Here is a 22937-nt window from a genome sequence, read left to right as displayed (position 1 = left end):
CTTACTTTAGTTTAAGTGAATGAATCTCTATGAAATTTTACCATAAGGTTCAATACCACAAAAGGAAGGTTGGGATTGATTTTGGGGGTTATGGTACCAATAATTGAGGGAAAAGGGGCCAAAAATAAGCATTTTTGTAACTTCCAGACATAACTTGTGTGTTAGTGTATGGATCTCTCTGACATTGTACCACAAGGTTCCATATCACACAGGGAATGCTGGGATTGATTAAGGGGGTAATTGCCTCAAAATATTAGGAATTAGGGGCCAAAAAAGGGGCAAAAAACAAGCATTTTTCTAGTTTCATGACAATAACTTGTGTGTAAACGTATGGATCTTTCTGAAATTGTACTACAAGGTTCCATATCACAAAGGGAAAGCTGGAATTGAGTTTGGGGGTAATTGCCCAAAACGTTTAGGAATAAGGGGCCAAAAATAAGCATTTTTCTAGTTTCCAGACAATAACTTGTGTTCAAGTGTATGGATGTCTCTGAAATTGTACTGCAAGGTACCATACCACAAAGGGAAGGCTGGGATTGATTTTGGGGGTAATTGCTTCAAAATTTTAGGAATTAAGGGCCAAAAAAGAAGCAAAAAACAAGCATTTTTCTAGTTTCAGGACAATAACTTGTGTGTAAGTGTATGGATCTTTATGAAATTGTACTACAAGGTTCCATATCACAAAGGGAAAGCTGGGTTTGAGTTTGGGAGTAATTGCCCTATACATTTAGAAATTTGGGGCCAAAAAACAAGCATTTTTTTAGTTTCCAGACAATAACTTGTGTTCAAGTGTATGGATCTCTCTGAAATTGTACTGCAGGTACCATACCACAAAGGGAAGGCTGGGATTGAGTTTGGGGGTGATGAATCATAAGGGGGTTCAAAAAATTGGGAGGGGGGATTTTTTTTTTCTTTAAAATTTTCCGTTTTAAATTGGTTATTTCTGATTTATATATAAAAGCAAATAATAATGATATGGTTTGAATAGGTAAATTAAAAAAATTTAAGTTCTTAGACCACATTCATTCTGTGTCAGAAACCTGTGCTGTGTCAAATATTTAATCACAATCCAAATTCAGTGCTGTATCAAGCTTGAATGTTGTGTCCATACTTGCCCCAACTGTTCAGGGTACCACCTCTGCGGTCGTATCAAGCTTGAATGTTGTGTCCATACTTGCCCCAACTGTTCAGGGTACCACCTCTGCGGTCGTATCAAGCTGCGCCCAGCAGAGCATTTTATTTAAAATTTTCATGATTTTAGGGAAAAAACCAGCATTTTTTGCTCTGTATATTTATCTAATTTTAAAAAAAATCATTGGTGATTTGTTCAAAAAAATTGGTATAAATAATCTTTATATATAATTAAGCCAAATGTCATTTTTTAAGAGGGTCCATGTACTCGTTTTCAAAGTAATGGTTAAAATCAGTTGAAAAATGAATATTCTTATGCCCCCAGCTGTAGCGGAGGGGGCATTAAGTTTTACCCTTGTCCGTCTGTACGTCCCGAAATTAGTTTCCGTTCTCTAACTTTAGTTTGCCTCAACCAAATGTTATGAAACTTGCACACAATGCTTATTACCAAAAAACACAGATCAAGTTTGAATTTTGGTGGTGTCATTTTTACTGTTCTAGAGTTATGCCCCTTTACAAATGGAAAAAGTGCTGAAATTTTTGTTTTTGTTTTCTAACTTAAGGTTGCCTCAACCAAATTTTATTAAACTTATACACAATGCTTATTACCACAAAACTCAGATCAAGTACTAATTTTTTGTAGTGTAACTTTTACCGTACTTGAGTTATGTCCCTTTATAACGTTATATCCAAGAGGGGGCATCATCTGTGTCCCATTTGACACATTCCCCATTTATTTCCATATGTCACAGGTTGACGTCAAAAAAAATAACATCATTACCTCCCCTGTAACTGTATCGTATGCCATTAGATATGTGTCCGCTGACTAGCATGCATATGGCCACCAACACTAAAAATAGAACATAGGAGTAAAATGTGAGTTTATCATTAATATCTTGAAAACCATTATAGATTTTTTTTGTAAATGTACGGAATGTCATGATCTAACTACTGTAGATTTTTACCAAAATTGTCAGATCAAATTTTGGTGATTTTGGTTATTATCTGAAAATCTATTATAGATATGTCCTTCAGACAGGGCTCATCTGACCTCAACCTCATTTCATGGATCAGTGTTAATTTTTTATGGTCATTGCAGATGAATGGAATGATTGTAAGGTTTACAAGTCTATCTGGCAGGGTTCATCTGATCTTGTCCTCATTGGCAGGGTTCATTGGTCAATGATATGTTTTAATGGTTAAGTCCGCTTCTCCTATACTATAAGCCATAGGTTAATTAAATGTGGTGTATGGAATGATTGCCATAAGTATATATCTGTCTTGCAGAGTTCATCTGACCTTGACCTTGAGATATTATTGAAAAGATAATCATAATAAATGCAAAAACTACTTACCTTTTCATGATATTATTTTCCAAGCCATGTGGTCAACCATGCTTGTTCGATTAATTCTACTTTCGGTTTAGAAACTCAGAATTTAAATTAAAACAGAAGGCAAACAAATCCAGGGTTTATTTTTTCCCTTTGATCGTTTAAGTGTCACCAAATATAAATAGATAGGTACTCGTAGAAATAGTTTGTAAAATACAACTAACACAGAACATAAAGGTATAATTACTAATTAAATCCCCTGGTTTCATTAACATTAAACAACACAGGGATGAACCTTTCAACTTGTTCTTTGTGTCATTGTTGTAAGGATAAGGGACATTAACAACTATTAGTTCAATAAAATATTTGAAGTTAGTAAAAAGAAAAAACAAAAGATAATGTAACTTAATGTAATACTTGTCGTTTAACCTTTTTTTCTATGACTTTCAACATCAGTTCAATCTTGATCAGTACAGCAGGCAAGACATTTCAGTATGTGTACTCTTGTAATATGCCTTCGCATATATTTCATTGTTGAATAATTTTAGAATATTGGTACAGGTTAATATGTGCAATAAAATTTTTGGTTCTTCAGCTTTTTACAGGTGGCAATTGAAAGCCATACTACGAAAACAGCATTAAGAAACAGACGAGCTTCTGAAAGTGACACTATGCATGACGTTATGTCTGGGGCAACACGTCAGGTCAACATTATGCAGATGTTATCAAAAGCTCAAGATGAATATGACAAGGTATGTTAAATATGATTGTATTGCAGAGTAACATAGTGCTTATAAGGCTCTGTCTATCTGTCTGTCCATCCGTCAGCTCTGCTATGTCATAGGATCAGTGAAGATTGCTTTTACCAATTTCAGAAATTTTAATGCACTATGTTTATACCTACCAAAGGATTTCCATTTTGGTTTTTGTTTTTTTAACTTTGACAAAAATTTGATAAAAAAACTTCAAAAATTATCTTTAAATTGATTGATCTAGAACTAAAGAGAAAACTTTATTTTGATGCACATAAAAACATAAGATTTCAATATTTGATTCATTATTAAGAACTCAATTAATTTTTTTCCTTTACTTCGACACATCAGGGTAAATTTATGACAATTTTTCTTCAATGGGGCTTCAGGGGCATCGGTGACCGAGTGGTTACACTGAGGTGAGTTCGAAACCCGCTCTTGCGGGTGCACTCGACTCCAATCTTAATTGACTAGGATTGTCAGTTTTCCTATCGAAGGTTGGTGGTTTTCTCTGGGCACTCCGGCTTCCTCCACCAATAAAAACTGGCCGCCACGAAATAGCCCAAAAGCGGTGCTTAAAAGTGGCGTTAAAACACCAAAAATCAATCAATCAAAATCAATTGGGCTTCAAAATATACTTGGGTTAACGGAGATTTTGAATCAACCAAGTTCAACTCATCAGAGTTAAAAATGTCTTGAAGAAACAGGAATTCTACCAGGACTGACAAAATACCACAACTTATCTGACAGGTTCAACTGTAATATTTTCAGGCTCATTCGATGCTAACAGTAGCGAAAAAGGGTGTTTAACCCTTGAGGATTAAGGCTAATTCTACCCTCTAACAAAGATGGCTACCATTACTATGACTATACTGCTGATTGTCAAATAATGACGTAAAAGCATGCATTTGTATTTATATATTAATGCGTCTCAAGAGTATTACAAGTTTCTGTTATTCAATAGTGCTTAAATGGGAACCTAAGTCATTTCAAAATGGCAGACTTGACTAGGATGCTTTTATATCAGATATTTGTAGTGTACATAATTGATCTAATCATGATATAAAAACATGCAATGATTGGCAGTATAAAAGCAAAACAACAAACACAGACATGTGCAAATTATTGTAATTTATTTTTGTTTTTTCTGTAAATTAAATAACTGGTTATTGTTACTTAAATATCAGAAGATGTGGTATGAGTGCCAATGAGACAACTCTCCATCCAAGTCACAATTTGTAAAAGTAAACCATTATAGATCAAAGAACTTAGATTTAGTCAGTTTTTATATGTCCCTTGTAATGGAAGGGAGTTTGATTGAATGGTTGGTTTCAAGGTCATGTTGATATTGAGAAATGTTTCTCTGTTTACATAATGACAAGTATAGCAACAGTTATGTCAGATGTAATTAGTACCTATATTATTCTCTTCTTTGATTCACAATTATATAACGTTATACTCATAGTTTAATACTGTCAGTGCTTAACTAAGATATCATTTAATATTAATGTAACTGTATATAACAGAGCCCTTGACATTCATTATGCTTTCTTTATTATCCAGACAGACTATATCTTATTAGGGCTTCTCTAAAACTTGGGATAGTCATTCTATTATAGGAGTGGCATGGTAACCAACCAACATTTTAAACCTTTATTATCCAGACAGACTATATCTTATTAGGGCTTCTCTAAAACTTGGGATAGTCATTCTATTATAGGAGTGGCATGGTAACCAACCAACATTTTAAACCTTTATTATCCAGACAGACTATATCTTATTAGGGCTTCTCTAAAACTTGGGAGAGTGATTCTGTTATAGGAGTGGCATGATAACCAACCAAGTTTTTTAAGCTTTATTATCCAGACAGACTATATCTTATTAGGGCTTCTCTAAAACTTGGGATAGCAATTCTGTTATAGGAGTGGCATGACAACCCACCAAGGTTTTAAGGCTTTATTATCCAGACAGACTATATCTTGTTAGGGCTTCTCTAAAACTTGGGATAGGAATTCTGTTATAGGAGTGGCATGATAACCAACCAAGTTTTTAAAGCTTTATTATCCAGACAGACAATATCTTATTAGGGCTTCTCTAAAACTTGGGATAGGGATTCTATCATAGGAGTGGCATGATAACCAACCAACGTTTTAAACCTTTATTATCCAGAAAAACTATATGTCTTATTAGGGCTTCTCTAAAACTTGGGATAGTCATTCTGTTATAGGAGTGGCATGATAACCAACCAACGTTTTAAACCTTTATTATTCAGACAGACAATATCTTATTAGAGCTTCTCTAAAACTTGGGATAGGGATTCTGTTATAGGAGTGGCATGATAACCAACCAACGTTTTAAACCTTTATTATTCAGACAGACTATAACTTATTAGGGCTTCTCTAAAACTTGGGATAGTGATTCTGTTATAGGAGTGGCATGATAACCAACCAACGTTTTAAACCTTTATTATCCAGACAGACTATATCTTGTTAGGGCTTCTCTAAAACTTGGGATAGGGATTCTGTTATAGGAGTGGCATGATAACCAACCAAGTTTTTAAAGCTTTATTATCCAGACAGACTATATCTTATTAGGGCTTCTCTAAAACTTGGGATAGTGATTCTGTTATAGGAGTGGCATGATAACCAACCAACGTTTTAAACCTTTATTATCCAGACAGACTATATCTTGTTAGGGCTTCTCTAAAACTTGGGATGGTGATTTTGTTATAGGAGTGGCATGACAACCAACCAATGTTTGTTAAGCTTTATTATCCAGACAGACTATATCTTGTTAGGGCTTCTCTAAAACTTGGGATAGTGATTCTGTTATAGGAGTGGCATGACAACCAACCAATGTTTTATAGCTTTATTATTCAGACAGACTATATCTTGTTAGGGCTTCTCTAAAACTTGGGATAGTGATTCTGTTATAGGAGTGGCATGACAACCAACCAACGTTTTAAAGCTTTATTATTCAGACAGACTATATCTTGTTAGGGCTTCTCTAAAACTTGGGATAGTGATTCTGTTATAGGAGTGGCATGACAACCAACCAACGTTTTAAAGGTTTGTTATATCCAGCACAGTTGACTGTATGTTGATAAATAAATCATCCAGCCCATATTTTTATGTATACTGATGACTGTTGACTTGTTTATGTACCATACAACTGTGCATTGATTGTCTGGTTTACAAATATTGGAGTTCCAGTCAAGTGATCCAGCCCATAATACTTAGCCATTGTTCTGTATGTAAATATGAGTTTAAGTGTTATGATGTGTTTGATATTACCAGAATGGTATGATAAAGGATTAATTTTATCTTTACAGCTAATAGGAACCATGTGGTTATGTAAAGTATATTGTTTATTTGTCACGTAGAGAAGAAAAGAAATGTTGAAGGTTCATTCAGTGCCCCATTTTATTTTCTAGAGGTTATTTAATACATGTAATTTGCATTTAAAGGGAAAAAATTGAAGTCAAACAGCAACTTAATTTTCAACTAATACACTTGATATAGTTCCTATGTTAATCAAAATTTATGATATATTACTATCTTTAATTGAAGTAAAAAGGTCTTACGTCACTTTTAAATAGTTGATTAGAAATTATGATAGTATTTTATCAATATCTTATGCTTGTGGAAGCAAAATTCAGTAAAAGCTGTGCATTGATATCAAAGTTGATTACCCACATATTTTTAGATATACAAATAAATCTCTGTTACCCAAAATAAATTATTAACAGTTGACATAAACAGTTAAACAGAATTCAGTCATGTATAATCCCAAGTTTTTTACTACACAATTCAAATTTCCAGGCAGGGTGCAGATTATAAAGTACAAGCAAGAAATAAGAAAATGCTAAAAACACATGCTTGGCAAAGAAGAGGGCTCCCTAATTTTTTGTAAATTCTTGAATCATTTAATCATTTGTCTAATCATTGTTTTTTTAGGCAATTTTATTATAAAATCAAAGTATATACTGGTAGTTATCGAAATCTTAAGCTTTTGAACAAACTTCTTTCTTGTAGCTTTGAAAAATATTGTTAAATCTGCCTAACAATATATAAAGTCAAGAAAGTAACTGGTCATTCACTTGGATTTGGTGTTTAAACAGCTACAGTCTTTCAGTCTGCACTTTTAGCCACTAGTCTGATGCCCCAGACTAGTAACATTTTATTCGGACTAGGGAGTTTTTGCAAAACTTTGATTAGACATATAAAAAAAATGCCAGAATATTGGTCTTTGGACTAGAAGTTTGAAAAGATTTTGGTGCAGACTGGACTCTTTTCTTGTTGCTTTAAATCCTTCTGACATTAAAGAGTTGAATAAACTGAACAATATTTACAAAATTACAGAGGCCTCAAAGTTGTCTAAGTACTTTATCGGCAATAATCAATAACCTTTTTAACTGGTGAGGTATGGTCTGATTGATTGATGTCTAGATTTGAATATTACTGTATATTAGGAGACTGAAATATCTTTGATAGATGTTAAAGTTGAGTGAAGTTTTCTTTAAGAATCTCTTCTATACTAAAAGGCACATTCCATATCTAATTCTAGGGACTGTTTCCAATAAGTTACCTTAAAAAAAAGTCCTGGGTTCCATACATCCAGATTAGAAGACAGGTTCCCACCAGGTTGATCCTATTTAGCTGTGACTGTGAAATTATAAGAAGAAAATTTGCTAAGGAAACTATGATATATATATTTATATTTTACAAAACTTAATAGTTCCAAACTAAAGTCATATAGAATTACTGGTATTAATATAATGTGATATCATATCAAAACCATAGAATACCTATGGGAGTCAAATAAGTCATTTTGACAGAATAATACTAATGATAATCTTACTTCCTATATATATTTTTCTTGCTATTAGAAAAACTCAACATGTGAGGTATTTCTACAGCCTGTTAATACGATGTTTTTGTGTGATTCACTAATTGTTATACAGTAATTATCTAACTAGTAGTGATTATCCACATAATTGTTGTTTAGGATGCTTGTAAGATAAGTAATTTTTATGGCGTAAAAAAGCAAAAGAAAGTTTTCACAATGTTATTAGCTCACAGATCAGTGCAAAGAGCCATGTGAACTTTTGCCATCATTTGGCGTCCATCATCTGCCGTAAACTAAAAAAAAAAAGGCTACTGATACAATTTAAACCAAACTTACATGATTGATTCTTAGGGTGGCTTGAGTATATATTGTGAATTATCAGGCAGCATGGACAACATGGCTCAAAATGAAACATAATGGTAAAATGCAAAAAATTGTTTTATATCTTGAAAAGAACAAAAGATAGAGAAAATCTGATGCAGGTAATCATTCTCAAAATGTCCAGATTTATTGGACCCGTCTACGATAATAAAGGGGCACTATGTTTTTCAGTGTGTGCATCCGTTAGTCCCCTATTGTTAAAGTTTTGGTTTAAGGTAGTCTGTGGTCACATTCAGACATTCAAGGTGGTATGTCAATATTGAAACAAATATATAGTTTACGTGTATGTGATTATCATGGCATGCCTTTCAGCTTTTCATTTCATGTTTCAGTCCAAGAAGAAACCAGATCCTAAACCTTTCATAGATAATCCTAATGCATCAGCTACCAAATCCTCAGATCTCATACGGCCCAGACCTGTGAAGGCAGGAACGGAGGAATCAGGTTAGTTCTTCTTTTAAATGTTACCTACATATTTACAGCTGCCCTCAGATCTCATACGGCCCAGACCTGTTAAGGCAGGAACGGAGGAATCAGGTTAGTTCTTCTTTTAAATGTTACCTACATATTTACAGCAGCCCTCAGATCTCATACGGCCCAGACCTGTTAAGGCAGAAACGGAGGACTCAGGTTAGTTCTTCTTTTAGATGTTACCTACATATTTACAGCAGCCCTCAGATCTCATACGGCCCAGACCTGTTAAGGCAGGAACGGAGGACTCACGTTAGTTTTCAAATGTGACCTACCTATCAACAGCCATTAAAAGGAACTAGTAGGATATTATATGCCTAACTTCATATTCAATATGTTTTCGAACAAATTTTTAAAATAAGATGAGTTACTTGGTTAAATTTTAATGAGACAGCAACCAATCAAAATAGTTTGACAAAAATAGACAACTTGGGAATTCTATACATACTCAATGAGGAACAATTAGTCAAGCTATATATTGTCTTGGGTCTAAACAAGCTTACTATGGTTTCAATAGAAAGTACCAAAGATCTCACATCAACATATAGTTCCTACATATAGATTAACCAAAAAATATGACAGTGAGACATTTCTTTAAAATTCATGAAGTTTTCTGAATAAGATTCTAAGCAGCATATAAGCTTTGATAGTTGATTCAATACTCCAAGGCATATTTGGATTTAAGGTATCTTCTGTTCAGGAATCTAATCAATAATGGTTTAGTCCATATTTACTGGTGACTATCACAAGTTTAGTAGTTTACCAGTACAAAGTATCTGCATCACCATGGATTATCCCTACAAATACAATGTATCTGCGTCACCATGGATTAACTTTTACATTGGTATATCACCATTCCATCAGTAATTATTAGATGTCTCAATTGATCATGACCATACAGTGTTTTACAGGCAGTTGCAGATATTTACCATAAAGACTAAAAGTGTCTTTTTAGTGAGGCTTGTTTTTGTCTCTCCAGTGACGAAAGTCACAGTATGCGAGACAAGAATTACAATCTGTCAGTGGCGGCAATGGAAACTATTTGTATAGAGCTCTATATTTCAGAAGATACAAGACCCATGTAGATACCTTATGGTATGAAGTTTTCACCTGACCCTGACCTCATTATATGGATCAGTCATCAAGGTTAAAGTCATGTGATTAGGTCCGTTTCTCAGATACTAAAAGCTGTATATCAACTATATGCCGTGTATAGAATGATTATAAGGTGTACATGTCTGTCTGGCAGGTGTCATCTGACCTTGACCTCATTTTCATGGTTCATTGATCAATGTTAAGTTTTTGTCTTTGTGTCTGTTTTACAAATACTATAAGCAGTGGGTCAACTATATTTGGTGTATGTAAGGTGAACATGTCTGTCTGGCAGCTATTATCCAACCTTGACCTCACTTTCATGGTTTGTTGGTTAATGATAAAATTTTGTGTTTTGGTCTGTTTTTAAAGGCAGTGCTTTAATGCCTTTCTAGTTGCCGGGTTAATCCTTCCTTCCGCGATATCCAACTTATCTACGTGGGGGGTCATTAGACTCCAAGTAGATCCGGAAATGTTGATTTCTCTCCTCTTCTTATTGCGATGTAAAATGTTTTTTGTTTCATTTCATTTACATTGGGAAATAGAGAAACGATCATTGTGTTTTGTTAGTTTTAAAAACTTTTGATATATTAGTATTTTGCATTATAAGCAGTCAACCGATTGACAAACTAGAATTATTTGAATTCCGTGTGGAAAGAGCTCGGGTTAATTTCGAGTGTTATCTGCAATCTAGATGTTTATAAATCATTTCAGTCGTTGATATAATAATTAAAGGTCGACTGAACATGAATTATATTATACAATTTAAAGCGCATTTCTGTTTATGCACGTGAACCCGTCTAACGTTATTTTCGCAGTTATATAAAGTAGCAAATTATCGTTCCTGAATAGGTGGCGCCGTGGTAGCGGATCCTGTTCCTCTTCTTCCGGTTTCTGCACTGTGCAACTATTTCAGTTATATTTTTAATTAACGATGCCAAATACTTGTTGTTGTGTACCTGGATGTCATTTAAGAGGAGGACATGCATTTCCAAATGACTTAAAAAGAAGGAAAAGTTGGATCAACGCAGATTGGACGAGAACACGATGATATCGTGGAGTCCATCTCAATCAGCTGTTGTTTGCAAGGCACGTTTTACTGAAAAAGACTACGTGCAGGAAACTATTCATGGTAAAACTCTATTTTCTTTGTGAAATATATAGTTATATATGTAATCGCCATGCGAATAAACCAAAGTCTGTTTACAACCGCAATTATCGTTTTAGAATAAAAGGGGTGGGTAATTCAAGACGTCATAATTTTTTGGATTACGATTCAATGTGATCTGTTTGAGATTTTTTGGTGATTGCTACAATTATAATGATTACTTACAAGAGGTATATCATACTGAGAATTATTTTAGCAGTAATTATGCTAATGTAGTAATGACAGGAATGCATAAGCTATGCCTCATAGACTTTCTTGAAAAATATCAATGACAATGTTAACAGGAACAAAACAATGACATGCTCTCATCTATATTATAGTTATTTAGGTACAAACAATGTACATTTGTTGCATAAGTCTCTCATTGTTTGTCCTTTGGATTTACATAACATACATTGAATCAGGCGAATTATAGTTATCTCGTACCATTGTAAACTCGTACCAATGTCAACTCGTACCACTAAAAAAAAACTCGTACCAATGCTAACTCGTACCACGGTAAATTCATACCATTGTAAACTCGTACCAACTTATTTAAATGTATTCAAATGGTGTTTAATGATGAATATATAGTTTAATTTCACTCAATACCTCTTAAGTCTGTAAAATGTATATAATCTGAAATTACACTGACCAATTTATGCTAATTTTCCTTGTCTAATTGGATAGAGAAAACCGTGGCAGATTGGCTTTGTTGTCTCCCTTGAACAGACCCTTTTTTTTACTTTTACTGACAACTATTTGATTTAATTTTTAATCATTCCAAATAAGTAACATTGAATAGATTTGGGTATTTTTCTATTGTTTCTAAAAGGAATTTTATTTAATGAGAGAATTTATTTCTTGTGTTTTAAAGGTTTAAAATTGGTTATGACCAACAGTTAGAAAGTATGAAATTTATTTTTATACAATATTCAGCTCATTGTTGCACAAAATCATGATTAAGACCATGCTTTAATTCATATAATCAAAAGGTCATTATAATTTTCCCGATTTATATACATGTATAACACCTGTAGCCGAAGATACACCTCGCTCCAGCAACAGAGGAAAATAACTGATATCTGAAAAGGCACCTGAGATCACCCTCAGTTTCAAGTGGGGTTCGTGTGGCTTTTAATTCCAAGCTGTTAAATTATATAACAACAATCAAAATTTAACAATATGATTAACAAGTTGACTAGTTAATAATAACCCAATAATCATACAATCAAAGGAATTTAATATATCAATTAGCATGGTAATTAAGGAATTACATTCGTATTTTTGTCTAAGTTTTCATTAAAATCTGGTATAAAATTCAAGTAATTCAACTTTTTTATTAAGATTACAAAAAAAAATCATAAAACATTTGTATTTTTGAATATATTTTTAATGTACGAGTTTGCAGTGGTACGAGTTCTGAATGGTACGACTTCCCAGTGGTACGAGTTTACGTTGGTACGAGTTTACATGGTACGAGTTTACAATGGTACGAGTTAACTTGCTTCCAATCAGGCAAACATAGTTTTATCCAGATTGTAATGAATAAATCTAGTTAATATTTCGCCAGGTAGTACAAAGTATACATTGCTAATGGAAGTTCATTTAATTATAAAAAAACTAATGTTTTATAACCTTTTTCAGGGCGCAAACCCACCATACAGAGACTTAAGTCTACTGCAATTCCCAGCCTATTTTCCTGGACCAAGCAAGAGACTGAATCGTCCGCAAAAAGAAAAATCAGGGCAGTTTCCTGTGAAAACAAAAGAACTAAACTTGATGAATATTGTAGTAGAAATCTAGAGAAAAGTTTTGATTGTAAAGTAGTTTTCCTGAAGAAGTCATTCATACTGCAGAAAAGATTTATGACTGTCCACCACCAACTGCCGAGCTAATGTTGAGCTTCACAGATGGAATTACGCAAACACCATCAATGCCTATGTTTTCAGCAGAGAATTTTGAAATGAAGACACGTGACACAGCCATTCATTTTTATACCGGTTTAGAGTTGTATACTAAATTTTTATTTGTTTTGACCACACTTGGTCCAGCAGCACATTGTTTGAGATACATATATTTTCAAATTGATAGGGTGTCAGTTGAAAATCAGTTTTTTTATGACTTTGATGAAATTGAGGCATCATACAACCAACTTTGAACTGTCTAGATTCTAGATTGAATCTAGTGTTAAGAATATTGTGTATACATGGATTGTTTTTATATCTAAACAGTGGTGTGAGGCTAACACTATGCCATCTAGTGGTTTAGTCAGGTATTTTTCACCATCCAACTTCAAATTAAAGTTTCCTACGACTTGGATTATTATTGACAGCACAGATTATCCCGTGATAAAACCTAAAGCTCCTAGAGCTCAGGCAACCTTTTCATCAAATAAAAACAGAAACACTGAAAATTCTTGAATGTTCGACACCTGGTGGTTTAATCAACTATGTCTCTATGTCACATAGAGCGAATTATTGGACTTGGCAAAACATACAAAATTCTAATAAATCCTATGAATGGAACTGAAACAAAACTTTCATCTGAAATAACATTTAGTTGTTTTATGTTGTGTAATTTTAGAACTTGTATTGTGCCAAAGGATGCATAAATAAAAGTGACACAATGAATTTTGTTCTGATATATATATATTTACAATTACATGCACATGTAAATTGTAATGCATATAAAAATAAGGAGATGTGGTATGATATTCAGTGAGTTTATCAAACTAAAGTGCATAAGAAATGGGTTTAAGCAGTTACAGGTGTTACTGTCACCGTACAATCTCCAACAATGAGAAAAACTCGTACCATGTAAAAAATTTCAGAGATCTTACAACTAAGTTTTGTTGTCTCACCTTGACTTTGGTGAATTTTTTTATATCTGTTGATGTAAATATAAAAAAGAAGATGTGGTATGATTGCCAATGAGACAACTCTCCACACATGCACAAGAGACCAAATGACACAGAAATCAACAGCTATAGGTCACAGTACGGCCTTCAACAATGAGCAAAGCCCATACCACACAGTCAGCTATAAAAGGCCCAGAAATGACAATGTAAAACAATTCAAACAAGAAAACTAACGGCCTATTTTATGTAAAAAAATGAACAAATATGCAACACATAAACAAACGACAACCACTGAATTACACTTTTATAGGCTGCTGACTTGGGACAGGCACATACATGTACATACAGAATGTGGCGGGCTTAAACATGTTAGCGGGATCCCAACCCTCCCCCTAACCTGGGACAGTGGTGTAACAGTACAATATAAGAAAGAACTATAAAAATCAGTTGAAAGAGGCTAAACTCATCAGATGGATAAATACAAATACAAGTGGACGTGGTCAGGTAGTTGTACATCCAAACAACAAAAAGACACTAAGTACAAATCTGAGAGTTCTCGCAGTTACTGACAGCTAGTTCAAAGCCACTAACAACTGATAAAAAAATCTTGCATCTAAGACTAAATTATCAATCCGTAAGCTCCCTTTAGAATTTTATAAATTTTAGATTTTACATTTCTGAGTTATGGGGTTTTATTCATTAAAAAAGGGGGGATTTTCCAGTTTTTGGACAACAACTCAAAAATGCTTTAAGCAGTTCACATGAAACTTTGGTGAATTACTTATAGCTATTGATGTAATCTCCCTATTGATTTTCATAAATTTCAAATATGACATTGAGAAGAAATTGAACTTTATTTGTTTATAGTCTGGCAACAGATTTATTAAGTATTGCACAACAGCACAGTGTATTGCACAACAGCAAGAAATCTTTAATTGAATACAAATTCAATTCATATAACCAATTTCAAGTTCATTGACTACATTTATTCAGAAACTATAATATGTCAAATATTTAATTACAATCCAAATTCAGACCTGTATCAAGCTTGAATATTGTGTCCATTTTTGCCCAAGCTGTTCAGGGCAGTACCTCTGCGGGTGTATCCAGCTGCGCTCAGCGAATCAGTTTATTTCTTAATTAAGAACTCCTTTTTATACGACCGCAAAAAAATTTTTGTGGTCGTATATTGGTATGACGTTGGCGTCGTCGTCGTCCGAAGACACATTAGTTTTCGCACTCTAACTTTAGTTTAAGTGAATGGATCTCAATGAAATTTTAAAATAAGGTTCAATACCACAAAGGGAAAGTGGGGATTGATTTTGGGGGTTATGGTACCAACAGTTAAGGAATTAGGGGCCAAAAATAAGCATTTTTGTAACTTCCAGACATAACTTGTGTGTAAGTGTATGGATCTCTCTGACATTGTACCACAAGGTTCCATATCACAAAGGGAATGCTGGGATTGATTTTTGGGGGTAATTGCCTCCAAATTTTAGGAATTAGGGGCCAAAAAGGGGAAAAAAACAAGCATTTTTCTAGTTTCATGACAATAACTTGTGTGCAAGTCTATGGATCTCTATTACATTGTATCACAAGGTTCCATATCACAAAGGGAATGCTGGGATTGAATTTGGGGGTAATTGCCTCCAAATTTTAAGAATTAGGGGCCAAAAAGGGGCAAAAAACAAGCATTTTTCTAGTTTCATGGCAATAACTTGTGTGTAAGTGTATGGATCTTTATGAAATTGTACTACAAGGTTCCATATCACAAAGGGAAAGCTGGAATTGAGTTTGGGGGTAATTGCCCAAAAAGTTTAGGAATAAGGGGCCAAAAATAAGCATTTTTCTAGTTTCCAGACAATAACTTGTGTTCAAGTGTATGGATCTCTCTGAAATTGTACTGCAAGGTACCATACCACAAAGGGAATGCTGGGATTGATTTTGGGGGTAATTGCCTCCAAATTTTAGGAATTAGGGGCCAAAAAGGAAAAAAAAACAAGCATTTTTCTAGTTTCATGACAATAACTTGTGTGTAAGTCTATGGATCTCTCTGACATTGTATCACATGGTTCCATATCACAAAGGGAATGCTGTGATTGATTTTGGGGGTAATTGCCTCCAAATTTTAGGAATTAGGGGCCAAAAAGGGGCAAAAAACAAGCATTTTTCTAGTTTCATGGCAATAACTTGTGTGTAAGTGTATGGATCTTTATGAAATTGTACTACAAGGTTCCATATCACAAAGGTAAAGCTGGGTTTGAGTTTGGGGGTAATTGCCCTAAACGTTTAGGAATTTGGGACCAAAAAGGGGCCAAAAAACAAGCATTTTTCTAGTTTCTAGACAATAACTTGTGTTCAAGTGTATGGATCTTTATGAAATTGTACTGCAAGGTACCATACCACAAAGGGAAGGCTGGGATTGAGTTTTGGGGTGATGAATCATAAGGGGGTTTAAAAAATTTGGGGGGGGGATTCTTTTTCCTTTTTTTTCTTTAAAATTTTCCATTTTAAATTGGTTATTTCTGATTTATATATAAAAGCAAATAATAATGATATGGTTTGAATAGGTAAATAAAATTTTTTTAAGTATCTTAGACCACTTTCATTCTGTGTCAGAAACCTATGCTGTGTCAAATATTTAATTACAATCCAAATTCAGTGCTGAATCAAGCTTGAATGTTGTGTTCATACTTGCCCCAACTGTTCATGGTTCGACCTCTGCGGTCGTATCAAGCTGCGCCCCAGCGGAGCATTTTATTTCATTCATAAATTACTTTATGCTTGGAAATATAATTTTGCTTGGAAACTTGAATGAAAGAGTTGACATGTTGCAATGTACATTTACTCTACATAGTTCTATGGTACCAAATCAAAAGTTTATATAAAGAAAGAAGTCAAAGGTTTCCCATCATAGTTTAGTTACATACATTTTTTTTGTACCTGAGGTCGTTGAATATAGATCATTATATAAATAAGGAGATGTGTTATGATTGCCAATGAAAAAACTAAGGATTTTCTTATCCAAGGAATAGATTACCTTAGCCGTATTTGGCACAACTTTTTGGAATTTTGGGTCCTCAATGCTCTTTAACTTTGTACTTGTTTGGCTTTGTTACTCTTTTGATCTGAACGTCACTGATGAGTCTTATGTAGACGAAACACACGTCTGGCGTATTAAATTATAATCCTGGTACCTTTGATAACTAATTTGACTATAAACATAGATAAAAAAGGTACAAACTGGACATAATGCACTAGTTCATAAACAAGTGAGAACAATCGCCTTCATATAGTGCTCAGAATATCATTAGAGAACTCTAAATCTTAAATACTGAAAGCAACCTCTGATAAGTACACTGTACTATGCAAGATAATGATATAACTGGACTTAAAATACACACAACCTGTAATTAACTGCCTTTACAGCGCTTTCGTGCTTTGATTTAAATACTATAAGCAGTAGGTCAACTTTATTTGGAGTATGTAATGATTGTAAGGTGTACATGACTGTCCGTCAGGCATAATCTGATCTTGACCTCATTGTCATGAATCTTTAAAAATGTTAAGTTTATGTGATACTTGTAGTAAAACCTTTATCTTTAAGACTTTCAACATAAAATCAATGGTCAGTAAAACAGGGGAGACATTTCAGCGTGAGCACTCTTGTTAGTGAAGACTTGATATTTTCCAACTTTATTTATTATTTTAGATGTTGACAGTAATCAGAATGCTAGACCATCATCTGGGCCTTTGACATTAGAAACTTTGTTTAGGAATGCTAGCATGCAACAGAACCAGGATCAGAGAATTAGAAGTCAAACTTCAGTGGTGGAAACAAGCAAACCTCCACCCACTTTTCATAGGTATTTAGTAAGAGAATTAAATGTCAAACTTTAGCGGTGGAAACAAGCAAACCTCCACCCACTTTTCATAGGTATTTAGTAAGAGAATTAAATGTCAAACATTAGTGGTGGAAACAAGCAAACCTCCACCCACTTTTCATAGGTATTTAGCATGAAAATAAGGAAATGAGGTATGGTCACCAATGAGACCACTATCCACAAAGGACAAGAATCAAACCAACTACAACCCATTGCATGGCCTTCAAAATGAGCAAAACCCATACTGTATAGTAAGCTGTAAATTACCTGGGGATAACAAAATGTAAAAGAATTCAAAAGAGATAAGTAACAGCCTGGTTAGACATTTTTACCTAACCTCGGCAAGGAAACTTGAATAAAAGATTTAGGGTACACAAATTTCAGTAGAATTTGAAATTATTTGTGGCATGATAATTCTTGTGTTAGTACTGTCCTTTGGAAATGTAAGATATATTGAAAAAGTATTGTAAGTGATTTCATTCTTTCATTTCAGTACATATTTCAATGAAATGAATATGAAAGATATATATTATATACCAACAAGATTTATATTTTGTACCAAACCTCACTCCTATTCAGACGGAGTGCTAAGATTTTTTGTAAGACTTATGTCTCCGAGAAACTCAGTAGTTGTGAAATTTTCATTGAAATCAACCAGATTGACTCTCTTTTGAAAAAAGTTTTGTGTATTTCAGATCTGTCTGTTACAGATACACCTAAGATATTTGTGTATTTCAGATCTCTGTCAGGTGACAGATACACCTAAGATGTTTGTGTATTTCTGATCTCTGTCGGTGACAGATACACCTAAGATGTTTGTGTATTTCAGATCTCTGTCGTTGACAGATATACCTAAGACGTTTGTGTATTTCCGATCTCTGTCAGTGACAGATACACCTAAGAAGTTTGTGTATTTCAGATCTCTGTCGGTGATAGATACACCTTAGACGTTTTTGTATTTCAGATCTCTGTGAGTGACAGGTTCAACTAAGATGTTTGTGTATTTCAGATCTCTGTCAGTGAAGGACACACCCTAAGATTTTTGTGTATTTCAGATCTCTGTCATGACAGACAAACCAAAGATGTTTGTGTATTTCAGATCTGTCTGGTGACAGACACAACTAAGATGTTTGTGTATTTCAGATCTCTGTCAGTGACAGATACACCTAAGATGTTTGTGTATTTCTGATCTCTGTCATTAACAGATACACCTAAGATTTTTGTGTATTTCACATCTCTGTCGCTAACAGATAGACCTAAGATGTTTGTGTATTTCAGATCTCTTTCGGTAACAGATACACCTAAGATGTTTGTGTATTTCAGATCTCTGTCGGTAACAGATACACCTAAGATGTTTGTGTATTTCAGATCTCTGTCAGGTGACAGATACAACTAAGACGTTTGTGTATTTCAGATCTCTGTCATGACGGACACACCTTAGATGTTTGTGTATTTCAGATCTCTGTCAGGTGACAGATACAACTAAGACGTTTGTGTATTTCAGATCTCTGTCATGACGGACACACCTTAGATGTTTGTGTATTTCAGATCTCTGTCAGGTGACAGATACAACTAAGACGTTTGTGTATTTCAGATCTCTGTCATGACGGACACACCTTAGATGTTTGTGTATTTCAGATCTCTGTCAGGTGACAGATACACCTAAGATGTTAGTGTATTTCAGATCTCTGTCAGTGACGGACACACCTTAGATGTTTGTGTATTTCAGATCTCTGTTGGTGACATACACACCTAAGATGTATGCGTATTTCAGATCTCTGTCCTGACAGACACACCTAAGATGTTTGTGTATTTTAGATCTCTGTCAGTGACGGACACACCTAAGATGTTTGTGTATTTCAGATCTCTGTCAGTGACGGACACGCCTAAGATGTTTGTGTATTTCAGATCTCTGTCAGTGACGGACACACCTAAGATGTTTGTGTATTTCAGATCTCTGTCGGTGACAGACACACCTAAGATGTTTGTGTATGTCAGATCTCTGTCAGTGACGGATACACCTAAGATGTTTTTGTATTTCAGATCTCTGTCAGTGACGGACACACCTAAGATGCTTGTGTATTTTAGATCTCTGTCAGTGACGGACACGCCTAAGATGTTTGTGTATTTCAGATCTCTGTCAGTGACGGACACGCCTAAGATGTTTGTGTATTTCAGATCTCTGTCAGTGACGGATACACCTAAGATGTTTGTGTATTTCAGATCTCTGTCGGTGACAGACACACCTAAGATGTTTGTGTATGTCAGATCTCTGTCAGGTGACAGACACACCTAAGATGTTTGTGTATGTCAGATCTCTGTCAGTGACAGATACACCTAAGATGTTTGTGTATTTCAGATCTCTGTCAGTGACGGACACGCCTAAGATGTTTGTGTATTTCAGATCTCTGTCGGTGACAGACACACCTAAGATGTTTGTGTATGTCAGATCTCTGTCAGGTGACAGACACACCTAAGATGTTTGTGTATTTCAGATCTCTGTCAGTGACAGACACGCCTAAGATGTTTGTGTATTTCAGATCTCTGTCAGTGACGGACACACCTAAGATGTTTGTGTATTTCAGATCTCTGTCGGTGACAGACACACCTAAGATGTTTGTGTATGTCAGATCTCTGTCAGGTGACAGACACACCTAAGATGTTTGTGTATTTCAGATGTCTGTCAGTGACAGACACACCTAAGATGTTTGTGTATTTCAGATCTCTGTCAGGTGACAGATACACCTAAGATGTTTGTGTATTTCAGATCTCTGTCAGTGACAGATACACCTAAGATGTTTGTGTATTTCAGATCTCTGTCAGTGACAGATACACCTAAGATGTTTGTGTATTTCAGATCTCTGTTGGTGACGGACACACCTAAGATGTTTGTGTATTTCAGATCTCTGTCGGTGACGGACACACCTAAGATGTTTGTGTATTTCAGATCTCTGTCGGTGACGGATACACCTAAGATGTTTGTGTATTTCAGATCTCTGTCGGTGACGGACACACCTAAGATGTTTGTGTATTTCAGATCTCTGTCAGTGACAGATACATCTAAGATGTTTGTGTATTTCAGATCTCTGTCGGTGACGGATACACCTAAGATGTTTGTGTATTTCAGATCTCTGTCGGTGACAGATACACCTAAGATGTTTGTGTATTTCAGATCTCTGTCGGTGACGGATACACCTAAGATGTTTGTGTATTTCAGATCTCTGTCGGTGACGGATACACCTAAGATGTTTGTGTATTTCAGATCTCTGTCAGTGACGGACACACCTAAGATGTTTGTGTATTTCAGATCTCTGTCTGTGACAGATACACCTAAGATGTTTGTGTATTTCAGATCTCTGTCAGTGACAGACACACCTAAGATGTTAGTGTATTTCAGATCTCTGTCAGTGACGGACACACCTAAGATGTTTGTGTATTTCAGATCTCTGTCAGTGACGGACACACCTAAGATGTTTGTGTATTTCAGATCTCTGTCAGTGACGGACACACCTAAGATGTTTGTGTATTTCAGATCTCTGTCGGTGACGGACACACCTAAGATGTTTGTGTATTTCAGATTTCTGTCGGTGACGGACACACCTAAGATGTTTGTGTATTTCAGATTTCTGTCGGTGACATACACACCTAAGATGTTTGTGTATTTCAGATCTCTGTCGGTAACAGACACACCTAAGATGTTTGTGTATTTCAGATCTCTGTCGGTGACAGACACACCTAAGATGTTTGTGTATTTCAGATCTCTGTCGGTAACAGACACACCTAAGATGTTTGTGTATTTCAGATCTCTGTCGGTAACAGACACACCTAAGATGTTTGTGTATTTCAGATCACTGTCGGTGTCGGACACACCTAAGATGTTTGTGTATTTCAGATCTCTGTCAGTGACGGACACACCTAAGATGTTTGTGTATTTCAGATCTCTGTCAGTGACAGACACACCTAAGATGGCTACAGAGGAACAGGAATCACACAATGTCCCAGCATTATTGAGGCACATTATGTCTTCTGGATCAATGGTGGAGGATATAGAAAGACAGCATCGGGGTGAAATAACTCTCACAGACACTACACCCTCTTCCTCGTTGCCAAATGGAGGCTCATATAAAATTCTTTCTAAATCAAAATCAAGAGACTTGTCTCAAGGAGAAAGTGACTATTGTGGTGAACCTGCGAAGTTTTCTTTATCTGACACAAGCTGTCAGTTTGGAACAAAAAATGTAACACAAGATTTGACAGAAAGATTTGGGGATGCTGTTACTATAAATAGATTAAGTGATAATAATTTGAGAAGGACATCCCCAGCCGAGAATATTAGTGCTAATAGACAATTACAGAGTAGTCTGCAAGGAGTTGGGCGAGTAGGTAGTGCAGAATTGTTAACTCCTGCAGCATTAGAAAAGTCATCTGTGTCAAGTTCTGAAAAGGTAAAAAAAAACCTTTCAAGATAAATCCAAGCATGTTTTGAAGTGTGCTGAGTTGAAAATTACACCCATTCTTGTACAGCTTTTGAATTTTTGGCAGAAAGTGTTATTTTCCTACCAGCATTTTTTCTGGATATGTTTGAGTAGTATCTTGACAGCGTATATTTTTATGTCTTTTACAATTTTTTTTAGTTTAACTTTTCTTAGAGAGTATTATAAAAGTGTTTCTTATTGTAATTTTGATACTGATAATGCCAGGGTTGAACAATTTTTCTTTCCAAGTTGAAGTTTAGAATTTGGACGTAATATTTATCCTTGCCTGACTACTGTGGAGCTATTTATCGTGGATACCAATTTTCATGGATGGAGAAACACTTATATTTTTATGGATAGTTGATTTTGTGGTTTTGCCAAAGTCTGCATACAAATCTATAGAAATTGTGAACTCCGTGAACATTTCAATTCCTCATTCACCTATACCCACAAAATCGATGAAAATAGGTATTCCACGAATAATAATGAATCCACAATAATAAAAGTTCAATTTCCCTGTTTGTTAAAAACCTTGACATAGCAAAAGCAATCGTTCATCATCTCT

The 22937-nt window shown here is 34.9% G+C and overlaps 1 protein-coding gene and 2 long non-coding RNA genes across 3 annotated transcripts in view; 2 read left to right on the top strand and 1 right to left on the bottom strand.

The window, feature by feature from the left end:
• LOC127726945 (uncharacterized) overlaps nucleotides 1–1240 on the bottom strand; it is a 60861-nt gene extending 59621 nt beyond the window's left edge. The window contains exon 1 of the long non-coding RNA XR_007993724.1: nucleotides 1137–1240. This is a non-coding gene — a long non-coding RNA (uncharacterized LOC127726945). The remainder of the gene's footprint in view (nucleotides 1–1136) is intronic.
• LOC127726930 (mRNA-decapping enzyme 1B-like) overlaps nucleotides 1–22937 on the top strand; it is a 98148-nt gene that overhangs the window by 66483 nt on the left and 8728 nt on the right. Inside the window, exons 5-8 of the mRNA XM_052234318.1 lie at nucleotides 3058–3214; nucleotides 8776–8887; nucleotides 17726–17879; nucleotides 21835–22342. Of these exons, the coding sequence (XP_052090278.1) occupies nucleotides 3058–3214; nucleotides 8776–8887; nucleotides 17726–17879; nucleotides 21835–22342 (931 nt within the window). The remainder of the gene's footprint in view (nucleotides 1–3057; nucleotides 3215–8775; nucleotides 8888–17725; nucleotides 17880–21834; nucleotides 22343–22937) is intronic.
• On the top strand, nucleotides 10533–13786 carry LOC127726939 (uncharacterized). The gene is made up of 2 exons (XR_007993714.1): nucleotides 10533–11138; nucleotides 12801–13786. It is a non-coding gene; the product is annotated as an uncharacterized LOC127726939 (long non-coding RNA).

This window comes from Mytilus californianus, unplaced genomic scaffold, assembly GCF_021869535.1.
Source record: "Mytilus californianus isolate M0D057914Y unplaced genomic scaffold, xbMytCali1.0.p SCAF_19, whole genome shotgun sequence".
Classification (NCBI taxonomy): Eukaryota; Metazoa; Mollusca; class Bivalvia; order Mytilida; family Mytilidae; genus Mytilus; species Mytilus californianus.
Note: the sequence above shows the minus strand (reverse complement) of the source record. Positions and strands in the feature narration are given on the sequence as shown.